Here is a 15,965-nt window from a genome sequence, read left to right on the forward strand (position 1 = left end):
GGCCCGACACCCGGGAGAAGAGATCATTTCGCTCAGCTGCACAGACTAAAGACATCTGTGCACTGCTCTCCCCTGATGCTAATAGACCGGCTTTTCAAATTTTTTTTCCCTTTAATTGCCTATGAATGTACTACCTACGAAAAGATCCTAAAGGGGTCACATGCGCAGCTGTGCCAATGACTGCTCACTCTTGAGTCACTTGCCACTTGGGAACACTTGACCACTAAAGCCAGTCATGGGCTACAGTGGTGCAGTTGGACCCTTCCGTCTGAAAGATGACAGGAGGGGCCCGGCGTCGAGTGAAGACAACCTGGGAGCCATGGATCCAGAACTGGTGGGGAGCAGTATATATCTCTTCATTTTGATCTGTATGTACTGTGACTAATGAGTTCCTCGATTGTCACCAGACCACATTTGCAAATTTAGCCCAATTTGCTGGTATTTGGAACATTTAATAAAACTTTATTGTTGGTTAAAAAAAATAAAGAAATCCTGAACAACCCCTTTAAGGCTGCACAGATATACAAATTATTCACCCCAGGCCACCAACAACATGTAACAAAGCAACGGTTTCTGGAGGATAGATCCAATTATTGGACATCTTGAGGACTGGGAGAATTTATTTATTATTCATTCCATCTGCTGCAGAACGCTCATGGAAAAAGTTGTATATTTTGGCGCAATGCCTTTTTGTGCACAACTTTGACACTCTCATCCCACATTTATCAACTGCAACTATTTAAAGGCTATGTACACCTTTGTGAGCAATTTTTTTTATTAGTGCATTGTACTCATTGTACTCATTATGAGCTAAAAATTAATTTTTCCAGTTGGTGTTTATTACAAATATGGAGTCCTTTTCTCTGTGCTGAGATGCTCTACTAGCAGAATCTAACTTTTCTCTCTGCTCCGTCAGACAGCTAGCTGACAGGCTCCTTATCTCTGCTCTCAGACCTTATAAACGCTCATTATAGCGCAGTTCTTATCTTACTGATAAGAATGTGGCTTAAATATGTGATTATGACCTCTTAGTAAATTAAAGATAACGGTTATTAGATGATGGAGACGACGTAAAAGTAGAATGCACATAGCTAGTAAAACAGTTAACCCATTTGTGACAGAACGGCTCAATATTTTTTAATAAAGACTAATCGAAAAAATTATTTTTAGCTCCAAATGAGTTCATTGCAATTATAAAATAAATTGATCATGAAGGTGTGTATATAGCCTTTAAGTGGTTGTCCAGGATTAGAAAAACTTGGCTGCTCTATTCCAAAAACAGCCACGAGCTCACATCTGTCCATGGGTTGTATTTTTGAAGTGAATGGGGCTGATCTGTAACACCGCACATAGCCTGTGGGCTGGTGTGGAGCTGTTTTTGGAAGCTATCTTTTTCTACTCCTGGACGATTCCTTTAAAAAGTCGCAAACTCACCCCAGTAGGGAGTGGCATATAAAAACTGTAGAAACATCTCAGGACAAAAGGGTCATGTTAAAGATGCATCAAATTCAACGTTCATGATACATTTAGCCTAAATAACAGCAATGCTAAACTGACCTCAGAAATTCCCCCCTTTATCTTTTGTATGGAATGCCATATTTAGGATCTCATTGCATATCATGTAAAAGATTACACTGCCAATAACCCAGGCAATGCATTTACTACGAAATTATCAATTCTTTAGAGAAAACTGCTCCAGTCTCGGCAGAAAAAACTCTTTATATTAAAATAATGGACTTTCCAGGAACAAATACGATCATTACGGGAAGAAGAAAAAATGGTAAGAAACAAGATTGCTCATTGTCAACCTAAATACTGATCAGCATGGCCTGCACGATAGCAGATCTTTATCATACAGTGCACAAGGCTGCTATGAGATACCGGATGATCGACTCCGGTCCAATCTTCGCATGGAAGATGAATGAAACAGAACCCCCCCATTATCTGCCTATAAAAGGCTCCCTGTAGGGTGCCTGCCCATTACCTCCAATCCAACAGTTCCGTATTTCAGGCCAATGCCGTCTAAATGTCAGTTGTTTAGTCCTTTTTTTAGGGCATCGTACAAATATCTGATCTATAAAATCTTACCATTTGCAATGCAGATATTTCAAAGCCTGCATCCAGTATACGGTTTATCACTTTTCCTGTTAGGCCTGTAAAAAACGAAAAAGAGAAAAACAAGTATTCTTATGGAGTGCGCGTTTCTCATATTATACATGCACAGTACCAGTTATCTTACTGGAAAATATAAAATATGAAGGTTTGTTAATGGACATTAAAGGGGATATCTTTTAGGGTGATGCCACGAAAGGCTGATTGTTGGGGGTTCACCGGTTTTATCTCCCATAGAATTTTAAGAGATATCCTGGTTATTTCAAGTTTATCCTTTATCCACACAATAGGAGATAACTATTAGAATGGAGTGTGATGACTGTGACGTCACCAAAGGTCCTTGTTGCTACACAAAGCTAAGATTAAGACAGAAGGAGATGCCGGGCTACGCGAACAAGTGGACTAAGGTGAGTTAAATTATTTTTTATTTTTTTTAACCCCTCCAGCGCTATTTTACTATGCATTCTGTATTCAGAATGCTATTAGTTTCCCTTATAACCATGTTATAAGGGAAAATAATAATGATCGGGTCTCCATCCCGATCATCTCCTAACAACCGTGCGTGAAAATCGCACCGCATCCGCACTTGCTTGCGGATGCTTGCGATTTTCATGCAACCCCATTCTATGGGGCCTGCGTTGCGTGGATTATCGCACTGCAAAGCACAAAGAGGAGCATGCTGCGATTTTTACGCAACGCATAAGTGATGCGTGAAAATCACCGCTCATGTAAACAGCCCCATAGAAATGAATGGGTCAGGATTCAGTGCGGGTGCAATGCATTCACTTCACGCATTGCACCCGCGCGGAATACTCGCTCGTGTGAAAGGGGCCTTAGGGTTTATTTTCTATTGGTTGACATTCTGATGATATGTCCTGAGTGTGCAATGATAGCAACGTTAGTAATGTAGCTTAAAGTGGATGTTGACAGAGGGGGACATGAGTGAGGCAGGGTGAACTTAGCCTTACATAATTTTTCTTCCGTTTTGTTTTTATGATCTGATTGTAGATTTTTTTTTATTACATTTTTGTGCATGATTATGAGTGTAGCCATCTTGATTTGTCTGCTGCTGTTAACAGCATTTACAGGTGAAACTCGAAAAATTTGAATATCGTGCAAAAGTTCACTTATTTCAGTAACTCAACTTAAAATTAGAATTTTGTGAAAAGGTTCAATATTCTAGGCTCAAAGTGTCACACTCTAGTCAGCTAATTAGTCCATACCCCCTGAACAAAGGGTACCTCAAAATTGTGACTTTGGGGTTTCATAAGCTGTAAGCCATAATCATCCAAATTATAACAAATAAAGGCTTGAAATATCTCACTTTGCATGTAATGAGTCTATCTCAGATGTTAGTTTCACCTTTTAAGTTGCATTACTGAAATAAATACGCTTTACTGCAACCACGTGGACCATATACACATTGGACATGAGAAGTTTATTGACGTCTATGGAAGAGTTATCTAGACATGCTCTGTGACCTGTGCAGAGGTTATTGTGCAGGGAGGGGGAGTTGATAAGAGACTGTTCACCTATTGTAAATGCTGGATCCTGTGTTATCTGTTACTGTAAGATGACAGGGACTATCAACATATTATTAGGCTGCATGCAATGGGTTTTTGTCCAGCAGAATGCCAGCTTTAGTGCTGGAGACTCGATGGAATCCTTATATTGAACGGAATCCGCCAGATCACCATGTTTTCTGGCTATGCTAGATACAGCATTTCCAGTATTCCATTCCACTGCCAGAACAGAACATGGAATGCCAGCCGCATATGGTCAGGAAACCTATAATCTAATAATCTATAAGGATTTCTTCCTATGGGCCACAAGAATAGTTTTACATTTGTTAAATGAATCCCACTGACAGACTCTGCAAGTATTACAGACGTCTCATCAAAGTAGGAGACCGTCTTTAGTCTATTGCCATTTGTACAACAATTAACTCCCAGGAATTGCTACCTGCCATAAAGCATACACAAACGTCTGCTTTGTATATACAGACAATGGGGGTCATTTATTATCGCTCTAAGCCAGTTTTCTGACTGCAGCGCTCCTTCTCCTACAGAGGATTCTCCATAGAGAACCATCACTAATTTACCTCAAGTAAAGCCTTGAGAAGATAAAGACAGCAGAGTGAACTGCTATATTGACAGCTTAAGACACCCTCATCACCAAACAACCACCAGGCCAGTATCACAAGTGCTGAATTGCCACCAACTAACTTGCCTCCATAGGCTTGCTGGTGCCAGAGAAGAACTGCACTAAAGCCTGCAGCTACTGTATGTATTTTCAAGTTCTACATTGCACTTAGTAAAAGTAAGGTCAACTCTGGCCTCATTGTTCAGTGCTACAACTTTCACTGCAATGGACCCCAGGGAGAAACGGGATGAGGTAGGACACCATGACACAAGTACACTACCACTCCCATTCTCTACAAAGGCTCCCACGGGGGCTCGCTGCACATGTGCATGTTGATAAATTGGTCAGATCATTCCTACGGACAGATTATCGGTCAGATGATCGGGGAAGAGTGTTTGTATAAATGCTCGTTCCCAATAATCTGACAGTGTAAAAGATGAAGGCAGTCGCTGGATGACGGAGCAAGCAATTGGGTGATTATTTCGTATCGCTTTCATGGAAAAGCATTGTTCCTGTGCTGCAGATCGTGGTGTATAAACAGTGATCTACTGCTCTGGAACAATGATTTTCTATGGGGACAAGAGATCGCTGACTTGGTGGAGGTGATTGCTGCAGTCATCTCCACCGACGATCTGACAGAGATCGGGGGCGTGATCATCTGACAGATAATTGGTCTGTGTAAAAGCACCTTAAGACTGGAGTGCGAAATGCCAGATTTTCATTTCCAGAGATCAGAAGGATGCTAATGAAGATCTAACCCTGTTTTATTGATGAGCTTCTAAATGTTACAGTAGAGGGTGGAAGCAGCCTGACTGTGCGTAAGATGAAGCTGCAAAAGTGAACCCGAAATGAAATACCACAGCACCGCGCGATACGCTTCAAAGTTTTCTGCTGCACAGAAGGTTATTTTTACCTCTCAGGTCATTTACAGACAGAAAGGTAAAAGACAGCACACTAAAAACAGAATCAAGATGCGTCACAGTCTGACATCATCAGCAGAGAGATATATATATATATATATATATATATATATATATACACATGCTGGAGTAAAAGCTTCAATAGATTTTAGTGAAAGCCTTAGGCATGACTCATTCTCCAGAGATCTGTCAGCATATTTTGATTTTCAATACAATGAAAATGATAATGAAAATCATACAGGCTTTGCATCGCAATAGTAATACTGACCATTTTTGCAATATACTTTAGTTACTGAAACTTACGTACATTTCTATTAGAAAAATAGCTCTAAAGTGACCCATTTTGAGCGTTAGCAACTTTCCCTTCTCTTCTGTTAAATTAACAAAGTCAGTGTTGAGCAAGTCTCTGCAAAAAGTTTTATTCTATGACCTGCTAGAAAGGTACATGATGTAATCTGTAGTGAATATAATCTTCTCATCAGTGACTGTATTTGTGAGTTATAACCTCCCTTCTGATCCTCAGCTGTGTCATGTGACCAGCTCTCTGACTTTCCAAATAACACAGCATCTTATGTGTGGACAGGAAGTCAGTTCCTCAATGTCAGTCTCATAGGAATGAATGGAGAATTAACGGACTTCCTGTCCTGGGTCAGTTGGAGATCAGAGAGTTGATCACATGACACAGCTAAGAATTAGAAGGGAGGGGATAACTCACAAATACAGTTACTGTACCTTTCTAACAGGTCAGAGAATAAAACATGTTTTTGTGGGGGTGCATCTCTAAGTAAACAGAAGACAGGGAGCGTTTCTTTAGAACTATTTCTAATATAAATGTACAATTTCAGTAATTAATGTGCCCCTACACATTAATGGGAATTTCCGCGATTTTTATACTGATGACCTATCCACTGGATAGATCATCGGTATCTGATCAGTAGGGGTCTGACACCTGGGACCCCCGCCGATCAGTTGTTTAAGAAGGCAGCAGCGGGGGTCACGGGAGCAGGAGTGCCAATGCCTTCTCAAACAGCTGATCAGCGGGGGTCCTGGGTGTCAGACCCTCAACGATCAAATACTGATGGGTGGATAGGTCATCAGTATAAACATCTCGGAAAACAGTTTATAAAAAAAATAATAAAAAATAAATAAAAATAAAATAAAAAGGATGATAGTTAAACTTTAAACCCAACTCCTTTCCACAAAGCTCTACCCCCTACAATAAGCCTTGCCCCCTTGTCAAGCATGTCGGGAAAAAGTGTAGAAACTCTAGATGTGCCAATTTGTCCCACTTTTAGACAGATTTTTGGTGCAGTGTGTTTAAAGATTATCTGTTGATGAAGCATATTGCCGAAACGCGTCCTGGTTGTTTGGGACACATGATTTAACCAAAGAATAAAATATATACATTTACGAAGACCCTGCTGCTGGGATTTTTCGTACAGTACTGGTGGGGTTCGCTCCTTCCCGTGGAAGCGTGCACATACAAGTGAGTACCGGCCGGCTTCGCTATTTAAAGGGGTATTGCCTTCTTGGACAATGGGGGCATATCGCTAGGATATGCCCCCCATTGTCTGATAGGTGCGTGTCCCACCGCAGGAACCCGCACCTATATCGAGAACGGAGCAGGCAGCGCTGAGGCTGGAGGACCCCAGATTTTCCGGGGTCCGTCCACCACCAAGCGCTAATCCCCACCTCTCCCATAGAAGTGAATGAGAGCGTGCTGCGCACGAGTGGCCCATGCTCCCATTCATTTCCATGGGGCAGACGGCAGTAGCCGAGCCAGCACTCGGCTATTTTCGGCGGCCCCATAGAAATGAATGGAGGGCAGCTGCTCATGCGCAGTGTGCCCTCCTTCACTTTCGGGGCTCCGTTCTTGATATAGGTGCGAGTCACAGTGGTGGGACCCGCACCTATAAGACAATGGGGGCATATCCTAGCGATATGCCCCCATTGTCTGAGATGATAAAACCCCTTTAACGCCAACAGGTATGTCAGGAGTGAAAGGTCCTCTTTTAAGGGGTTTTCCAGTCTAAAATAAAACTTATTTTGGAAAATCTTTTACTTCCCTGTGTGGGTTGAATCGGGAAACTGGAACTCCAGTCACATGACCCCGTTCAGTAAAAGACTGAGCTTCTTAAGAAATTGAGTTAGATAAGCTCTATTAGGTGCAAGGAGAGGTTAAAACTCGTGGTATGTAGCGTAATTATGTCACGTTATTACAGGAACAAATGCTACAGTGTCCACCGGTGAGTGAGTCACCTGTGTCACACCACTACAGCTACAGGCAGCACTATCAATCACAGGTTCTGCCGTCAATGGTATGCGCACATGAATGGTGCAGGTAAATTTCCATTGCCTCTCGTAGCACAGAAAAGAAAATCATCTACAATATATTCTGAGTACCAGGGCTCGCATAGTTACACATTAACAAGGTCATACCACGGACAGACAGCGGTTGTATTCTTAGATATCATTAAGATCAGGAGGTTCATAGGCTTAGAGCACAGGGGCAAAACACTGCTGTGTCCTTTAGGACTATGCATATCTTATTATCATGTAATTAGTCATTATACTGCACAATAAATACACATACTAGACACAGATCTGGCCCAATAAAGAGCCACATATGGACTCTACTGCTGTATTAAAAATTGCCCATGTTTCTTAGCCACAACACGGCCATTTTGAATCCCGCCTTAGGCTGTGGTGGAATTGCTGCAGATTTGCGGCGAGGGCACCACACTACAAATGTGCAGAAACTTAAGGCACAATGTGGATGGGATTTTCGAAACCTCATCCACAAAGAAATGTGACTACATGCAGAAAAGCTGCAAGTGCACATTCTGCAGTGACGAAAACAACATGCCACGTCTTAAAGCGGTTGTCCCATCTGGAAATTTATAGTTTATTGAAAGGATATGCTATAAATGTCAAATGGGTACGGGTCCAACCTCTGGGAACCGCTCCTATGTCAAGAATGGGGCTTCGTTGTGAATAAAGAGCACATCGTACATGTGTAGCGTCCTCTTCTGAATTCAGAAGTCCCATAGCATTGAATGAAGAGCAAGCTACACGTGCACGGCCACCTTTCCATTCACTGCAATGGGCTACCTCAAACGGCCAAACCACAGCACGGCTATTTTCAGAAGTCCAATAGCAGTGAATGAAGTTTGGCTACGCGTGCCACAATTACTTTTTACCCTGTTCTTGAGAAAGGAGTGGGTCCCAGAGGTAGGACCTGTACCTACTGGACATTTATGGCATATCCTACTGAAATGCCATAAAATGTACTCCGAACAGCTGTCATCTAAAAGATAGTTCCCCATACACATGCATCCTCGCCAATGGAGCGCGTGTTTTCTATAAGAGGGAAATAACCTCATGCCAGACAACTCTCAATGTACTGAAATTTAACATGCTTAAGTTTTCCTTCCCCCAACACCATCCAACAGGGGAGATTCAGTAGACCCCAAAAACATCAGAAGGTTGGTCAGACCTAGGGTACAATTCAATTTACACATTATAGGTGATAAATAACAGATGGAGAGGGAGGGGGAGAACAAGTGTTCCCTGAGTGTTCTCTCTGAATTGAATGGTAGTGCAAATGTCTTTCTACTGCTCCATTCACTTCTATGGGGCTGGTAAAGTGTTGTCTATGTCAATCCCGTACAAGTGAATGGAGCAGTGCACCAATATATGCACTACGAGGACACTCGGGGACCCTTTGTTCTCCAGATTATGCGGGCTTCAAGTGGTGGACTCTGACATTTATAACCCACCCTGTGGATAGGTGTTACATCATTTTCGAAGGATAAACCATTTTAAGACATTGTCCTATCTGGATGGCCCTTTCTCAAATGAAGTCGGGCAGCGGAAAATCGAGGGTAGGCTGCAGGAAGCAGCATATTTCAACTCCTCTGGGCTGCCATGTGTTTTTTTCATGGCATTAATTCAAATGAATAGGTGACCATGTAGTCACACTGCAATATCATGGCCAACCTGACTCCCTGGTCCTTGAGCACAATGGCAAATGATTGGCTGAATTCAGCAGATCATGCCAGGATGCAGTTTTGTCTGACAGTGGCTGATTATTTCCAAGGTGGCCGATCACAAAAATCAGCCTTCATGATCGCTCTTGCTGACTTTTAAATGATTGTCAGCTAAAATGGCTGTTTTTAGTCTCATGTGTATGACTAGCTTAATACACAAAAATTGTATCATGTACAGAGCTTGGGAATCAAGAATCTATGTAATTAGAGCCAAAAGCCCAATAAAAAAAAGTTGCACAAAAGCCTATTATGTTAGTGTACTAAAAAAGATAAAGCTAAATAGATGCATTGTTTTATAGCTAAAGGATGGCATACATTCAAGAAGGTGTTTTATAGAGACACAGTAAAGAAGGAAGTCATTTAGTTCAAGGTTGATACAAAACCACGTTGTGAAAAGCAATTATTAAAAACAAAACTACTATAATAATTAAGGCTAGTTTCACAATAGCGGCAAGGAACTTCGGCATGCTGTTTCGGCGGGTGAACAGCCTGTTGGATCCGTGCTGCCGCTGGTGTACGCGTGTCCCCGGACTACCGCTCCGGCCCCGTTGACTATAATGAGTTCCGGCGGCAGCACGGCAAACATGCCGAGAGGCGGCCGGAATAAACTACGACAAAGTGAGTATAGAGTACCCCCTCTAAGGGGAAGGCTGTGTGCCAGCCAGCAGAGCACCTTCAGCTCTGCTGGAACAAGAGGCCAAATCAAAGAGCCTCAAAAGCCAGGAGGAGAAAGTTCCCTGGATAAAGTTGAGGGACAGACCAGACTGCAAGACTAAAGCACACCAGAAAGGAAAAGATTCCTGATAGAACAGCAAAGTCAGAGAGCAACTGATGTAGTAGAGCCAAGTGTGTTTGCCTGACAGAATTTAGACAAAGCCTGTAAACTGTTTGGATGAACGTTTGCCAAAGTAAAGCTTTATCAACTTCAACACAAAGTCTGGACTCAATCATTTCTTCAAATTACTCAATTGTTCATCCTATTTGCTCTGCTGTGGACAACAACGCCTGGGGTTCCAGCGTATCCAGGTAGGAGCACCGTGACACGTGTAACACCTTAAAGGTAAATTTTAGGTCTCCCTACACCACTCTGGCACTCCTACACTGGGTACCATCACCTACCACTATATCACTATAAGGGGCCCTGTGCCCTTGTTGCTACACTGCAACTGGCGTCACTACAAAAACACTAAAAAAGGACCCCTGGCCACGGTCGTGCACCGCACACTCATTACAGCTCAGTTCTCATCTTACTGATAAGAATGTGTCTTAAATAAGTGTTTACGACCTTTTAATAATTTACAGATAAGTGTTTTAGATGACCGGAACAAAGTGAAAGTACCATTCACACAGCAACAAAAACAGTTACCCTTTGTGACAGAACAGCTCAATATTTTTTAATAAAGATAAACTCAAAATATGCCACCGATCACGAGCAAAACGCTTGTTCATTGGGTCATCCTGTCATTCATGCAGGCACGTAAATTATCGATTCTGGGCAGCAGATTGTGCGGTGCGGCCTAAACAACTATCTGCTGCCCAGAAACAGTGCAGCTGTATGAGGACAAGCAATGGCGATCTCTCATTCTCACAGTGTGAAGATCGCTGCTTGTAAATGTAGTGGTCTCCTTCACTGAGCAAGCAGCTGTCGGGAAGGAACGCAGGCTTCCCGACAATCGGCTGCTCCTCGGCCCGTGTAAAACCACCTTTAATTTTTTTAAGTTGCTGCTAGACACCTCTGGAGACACCTCTGTGCCCTGAGAACAAAAGGATCAAGCATGTTAAAATCCAACAGCTCGATCCTTCACATCTGCTGTTGGGGGTTCCAGCCGAAATCGGTGGGTACAGCTGACAGGAGCAGTGCTGCAGTAACCAGCTTCGTCCACTACACAATGGATGGAGCTGTGTAGTACACACACCAGTGCAACTGCAGAATAGCCGAGCGGCTGGAGCGCGGGGTGTCAGACCCCCAACGATTAGATACCTAAATTGCCTATCCTGGAAAATGTTTTTTCTATGCACACATGCAGGCTAAATAACATTGCTGATGTAGCTGTCACACATAAAAAACGGAAGGTATAGGTAATTTACAGTGAAGCTGGCCTATAACCATTGGCTTCCGCGGTGTTGGATAGTACAGAAATAACAGTGCTGTATAGGGGTGATATATGTTTTTTTGGGTATATGTCCAACTTTACACATATCAGTATCTGGCTGAACACTCTGGTGTATACCAGACACACAAACAGCATATTCTGGATAGTTTCAACTAACTATATCGGCCAAAAGGTCACTCCCCAATAGGAAATACAGTGTGAAAAACAAAGTCCTGTTTGGAAAGTAACTGAGAACATAAAATGAAAAATTAATATTTATCTTAGTTTAAGAAAATGGCAAAAATACAGCATAAATATAGAAAAAGGCCAAACTCCGGCCATGTAAAATACAAGCGCAATAATATGGCTTAATACTATTCGCTGCAAACCACAGTATGTGACATGGAGGTGCTATGTGGTTTCTGATTTATTTGGCTTCTACGTTGGAATACGATGATGACACGAGATAAAGCACTGAAAATAAATGAATTCCGTGAAATGAGAAGAAAACAAAAGATATGCCTACCTTCTGATACGGCATGGGGTTTTATAATGCAGCAGGTACACTGGGTGAATTGGGCTGTGTTTTTTGGTCCGCGGCCTCCGCTGGATGGAAAGAAAAACTCTAACTCCTAGCATAGGTTAGAAAAAAAAGCATTAATAAAATTCCATTGTCAAAAGCTTTAAAAACACATCTGCAATCTGTCATGAGAAGCTATACAGAGGCTAAACTCTAATACCAGGATGCAAAGAGGTTTATTCAACAGCAACTCCGAGACGTCTTTTTACTATGGCAAGGGCTACACGGCGACACTGGTCAAGCGACACCTGTCACGGCCAGGACTTCTGAGTAGCAGTGATCCCATAGAAATGAATGAGATCGCAGTGGCAGTCGCAAGAAATCCAGCCGTGTTGGATTTCTTGCGACTGCCGCGGCAATCCCATTTATTTCTATGGGATCACCGCTACTCAGCAATCATTGCCGCGACAGGTGTCGCGTGACCAGTGTCGCCCTTGCCTAAGGCTTTGGCTAGAGGACAATTTAGTTGCGCCATTATGCCTAGAGGAGGATCATGGGGGATAAAACTGAATCATGTAAAGTGCTCCCTGCTTAAAGTGGCCCTAATGATCTGCTATCCTGACATGTCTGTGTTAGTAGACAGGGGCGCACTGGCCATAGATCCTACAGGGAAATAAAAAAATACGGGCGTGTGAATGCACCTTAGAGTCCATTCACATGACCGTAATTTCGGTCCGCATCTGATCTGCATTTTTTGTAGATCGGATGCAGATAGCAAACGTTCGTTCCAGGGCCTGCACATAGAAGATAGATCATGTCCTATTCTTGTCTGTTTTGTGGACAAGAATAGGCATTTCAATCAAAGGGCAGGACATACCGATCCACAAAATGTGCAAGGCACACGGCAGGTATCAATGTTTTGCTGATCCGCAATTTGCGATCTGCAAAAACAGATATGGTCGTGTGAATGTTGGATTTCTTGCGACTGCTGCGGCAATCCCATTTTTTTCTATGGGATCACCGCTACTCAGCAATCATGGCCGCGACAGGTGTTGCTGTAATTGTGGACCGCATTTGCAGATCTGCAATACAAGGGTGCCGTTCCGTGGGCATTCCGCATCACGGATACGGACCCATTCACTTCAATGGGTCCGCAAATCCGGAGATGCGGAATGGTGCGGGACGGAAGCACGGAACGGAACCCTACGGGAGCACTACGGAGTGCTTCCATGGGGTTTAGTCCCGTACTTCCGTTCCGCAAAATGACAGAACATGTCCTATCTTTTTGCAGAATGGTCGGATCGCGGAACCATTAAAGTGAATGGGTCCGCGATCCGCTGCGGCTGCCCCACGGACGGTGTTCGCGAATTGCGGCCCACAATTTGCAGGCCGCAGCACGACCACTGGGAGCACACGTTCGTGTGCAGGAGGCCTTAATGTGAATATTTTTACTTGACCCGGAAGGTTGCTTTAATGTTGCCCGAACCAGCCGACCTCCTGATGTGCAGAGCGGTGACCCAGCTCTTCCCTGATAGCAGGAAGGAGGATCGGCAGCTGGATCCTATTGCTCACCGCAGATATAAGTCAGTTTATTTCTCCCTCCCCATTTAACACATATGCACGTTTGGCTGAGCGGAACATTCAGGTGTATGGGGGAGGGGGGATAGCTGTCGGATGAATGAGCATGAAGGTGACAGCTATCTGATGCGTATAGCCAGCCATAGTCTGCTTGACTCCTGAATAATGTGTGAATATTCAGAACTGGATTCATTTCCTGTCTGATCTGCATAAAATGTTCCCACTCTAATGACTTATTGCTATGCTAACATTTTACTAATAAGAGGGGAAAACCTACAATGGGGTCTGGCGGGAATTTCTCGTACAAGAGCGGAAACAAGTTTTCCTGTTCTCAATATAAATGCAGATTTACAACCATTGAAATGCTTGCATTGAATATCTACTAGATTAGAATGGGAGTCAATCTATACAGCGCAGCGTACGTCATGGTCACAGCAGGAAAGGTATACAAGGCATGTGACTACTCAAGTGACTCTGCAGAGTATACAATGTAACATGTTGCTATGGTGAGAGGACCCGTGTGCCTCACGTGACCGCCCTGCAGCACACAAGGCATTCGTGACTGTATAGATTGCCACCACAACGCAGGAGGAATAATTGGAACAGGATTAAAAGAAAAAAGAAACTTTGAAATTAAGAGCAAAAAACGTAATCTTGTTCATCATAGGCATTTTGAAAACTACAGGTAACAGCACTATTCTTTAGGTTTTTTTTATATGTATTATTGTCTCTGCCATGGGAATAAAACCAATGAAAATGAAGAATAAACCTCAAAGCATAAGCCATGCAACAGCAATACAAGGGTTAAACCCAGCTAATCTGACCTACGGAGGCATACCAATTTATTTGTATGAATCGATGCATCAAGAATCCTTTCAGGCTACATGGAAAATGAAGAGAATTATATATTTTTTTACTTACTCACATACGGTATTTCACATTCGGGGATTATATTATATACAGCTATCAACATAGGTCATATGCAGTCAGTATGGCTCACAATTAAATGGCCGTCAGTTTCAAATAGCTTTTTCTGTACGCTGCGATCATGCGTAAAAAGGTTCTTGTGTGTAAAAGAATGTTAGCCATCCTATTTCCAGTCATTTAGAGCAGGCTGTGGCACAAAACTACACTATGGGGGTCATTTACTAAAACTGGTGATTTAGACGCCGGTCTTAATAAGCCCCTGCGCTGGCAGTGGATTACTGAAGTTATGTAAAGGCACCAGCCTCTAGTTAACTTCGGTATATCCATCGCCAACTTTAAATGACAGCTTATCTGACATTTAGACCATTTTCTATGCCTATACCAGACATAGAAAATGATGAATGAGACGGGCCTACTGGCCTGTCCCCTAACACCGCGCATGTAACAACCCCTTTTTTTAGGCCTGGCCTGAGCAGGGTAGAAGTCACAGCGTGTGACAGAATCTGCGCCACATATAGGGACAAAAAGTGGCGTATATCTCTTCGTAACCCCCTATGTTTTTAATAGTAATGAATAGAATTTCAGCAAGTATAATGCCCACTATGCACAACAATGCGTTTTTAGTGCATGCTGTGATTTTTGGACAAAAATGAACCAAAGGTACTGAACTATACTTTTTGAAGCTTCTTGGCTCTGCAGTATATGGACTTAAAGAGGACCTTTCACCACTCCTGTCATGCCTGCTTTAATAGCTTCATGCATCCCCCATGTAATAACAATTCTGAAGACTCTATTCTTATGAATCTATGTTGTACCATTCCTTTATTACTCCTACTAGAAGTTATGAATGAATTGCTAGCAGTCTGCAGTAAGGGTACAGAGGGGTGGTAACCAGTTGGGGGGGTGTCCTTTAACCTACTAAAAAATACAAAAAAGACTTGACCGTAAAGAGCACTCACCCTGGCGGCTGAAGTTATGGAGTCAGAGCCATGAGCTGCATTTTTAGTTCCATCAGTGCCGAATCTGGCTCGTATGCTTTGTGGAGATTCACTTCGGGCTACACTACAGTTTGTTGGCCCCAGCAATTTTCTCCAGGCAGATACGGCATTATCTCCAATTACTTCCATTGCTACTATTGGTCCACTGGTCATGAAATTGATAAGGTCACTGCAAAAGTAATGTGATTTTTACATTTAAGGAAGTAAAAAAAATAATTTCATTAAAAGGAAAAGGCACAAACAGTTTAACCCATAAAACATGGTCCTTTTCCACTATACAAAAACAGCAAGTTTACTGATAAAATAATTGTCATAATAAGGCTAGGTTCGGAAGCATTTTTGCCATGCAATCAAGGCATACTTTTCATGGTGTAACGGAATACAGTATATGTATAGGTACTGTTTGTTGTCAGGACAGAAAAGTGCAAATTGTATGGCAAAACTGTGGTGTCAACCTAAAATACATTCTTGGATCTTAGATAGGTATATTACAAACTTAGTAATAATCACTGTGCCACCATTTCCAGGGTACCTTTTAGTCTCTGTCTACTGGCCTCCAGTTATAACTTTTCAAGATGGACATGTGACCACTGAAGCAAGTCTCTGGTACCACGAGAGTGTTGGGG

General features: G+C 42.7%; 1 protein-coding gene across 1 annotated transcript in view; it reads right to left on the reverse strand.

Annotated features, from left to right (window-relative positions):
• Positions 1-15,510, reverse strand: part of NME7 (NME/NM23 family member 7) — a 75,220-nt gene extending 59,710 nt beyond the window's left edge. The window contains exons 1-3 of the mRNA XM_044283564.1: positions 15,301-15,510; positions 11,843-11,948; positions 2,089-2,153 (exon numbers count right to left, since the gene is read on the reverse strand). Of these exons, the coding sequence (XP_044139499.1) occupies positions 2,089-2,153; positions 11,843-11,948; positions 15,301-15,492 (363 nt within the window). The 5' untranslated portion in view covers positions 15,493-15,510. The remainder of the gene's footprint in view (positions 1-2,088; positions 2,154-11,842; positions 11,949-15,300) is intronic.
• Positions 15,511-15,965: the final 455 nt, after the last annotated feature.

The sequence above is a fragment of the Bufo gargarizans genome, chromosome 3 (assembly GCF_014858855.1).
Source record: "Bufo gargarizans isolate SCDJY-AF-19 chromosome 3, ASM1485885v1, whole genome shotgun sequence".
In the NCBI taxonomy this organism is placed as follows: Eukaryota; Metazoa; Chordata; class Amphibia; order Anura; family Bufonidae; genus Bufo; species Bufo gargarizans.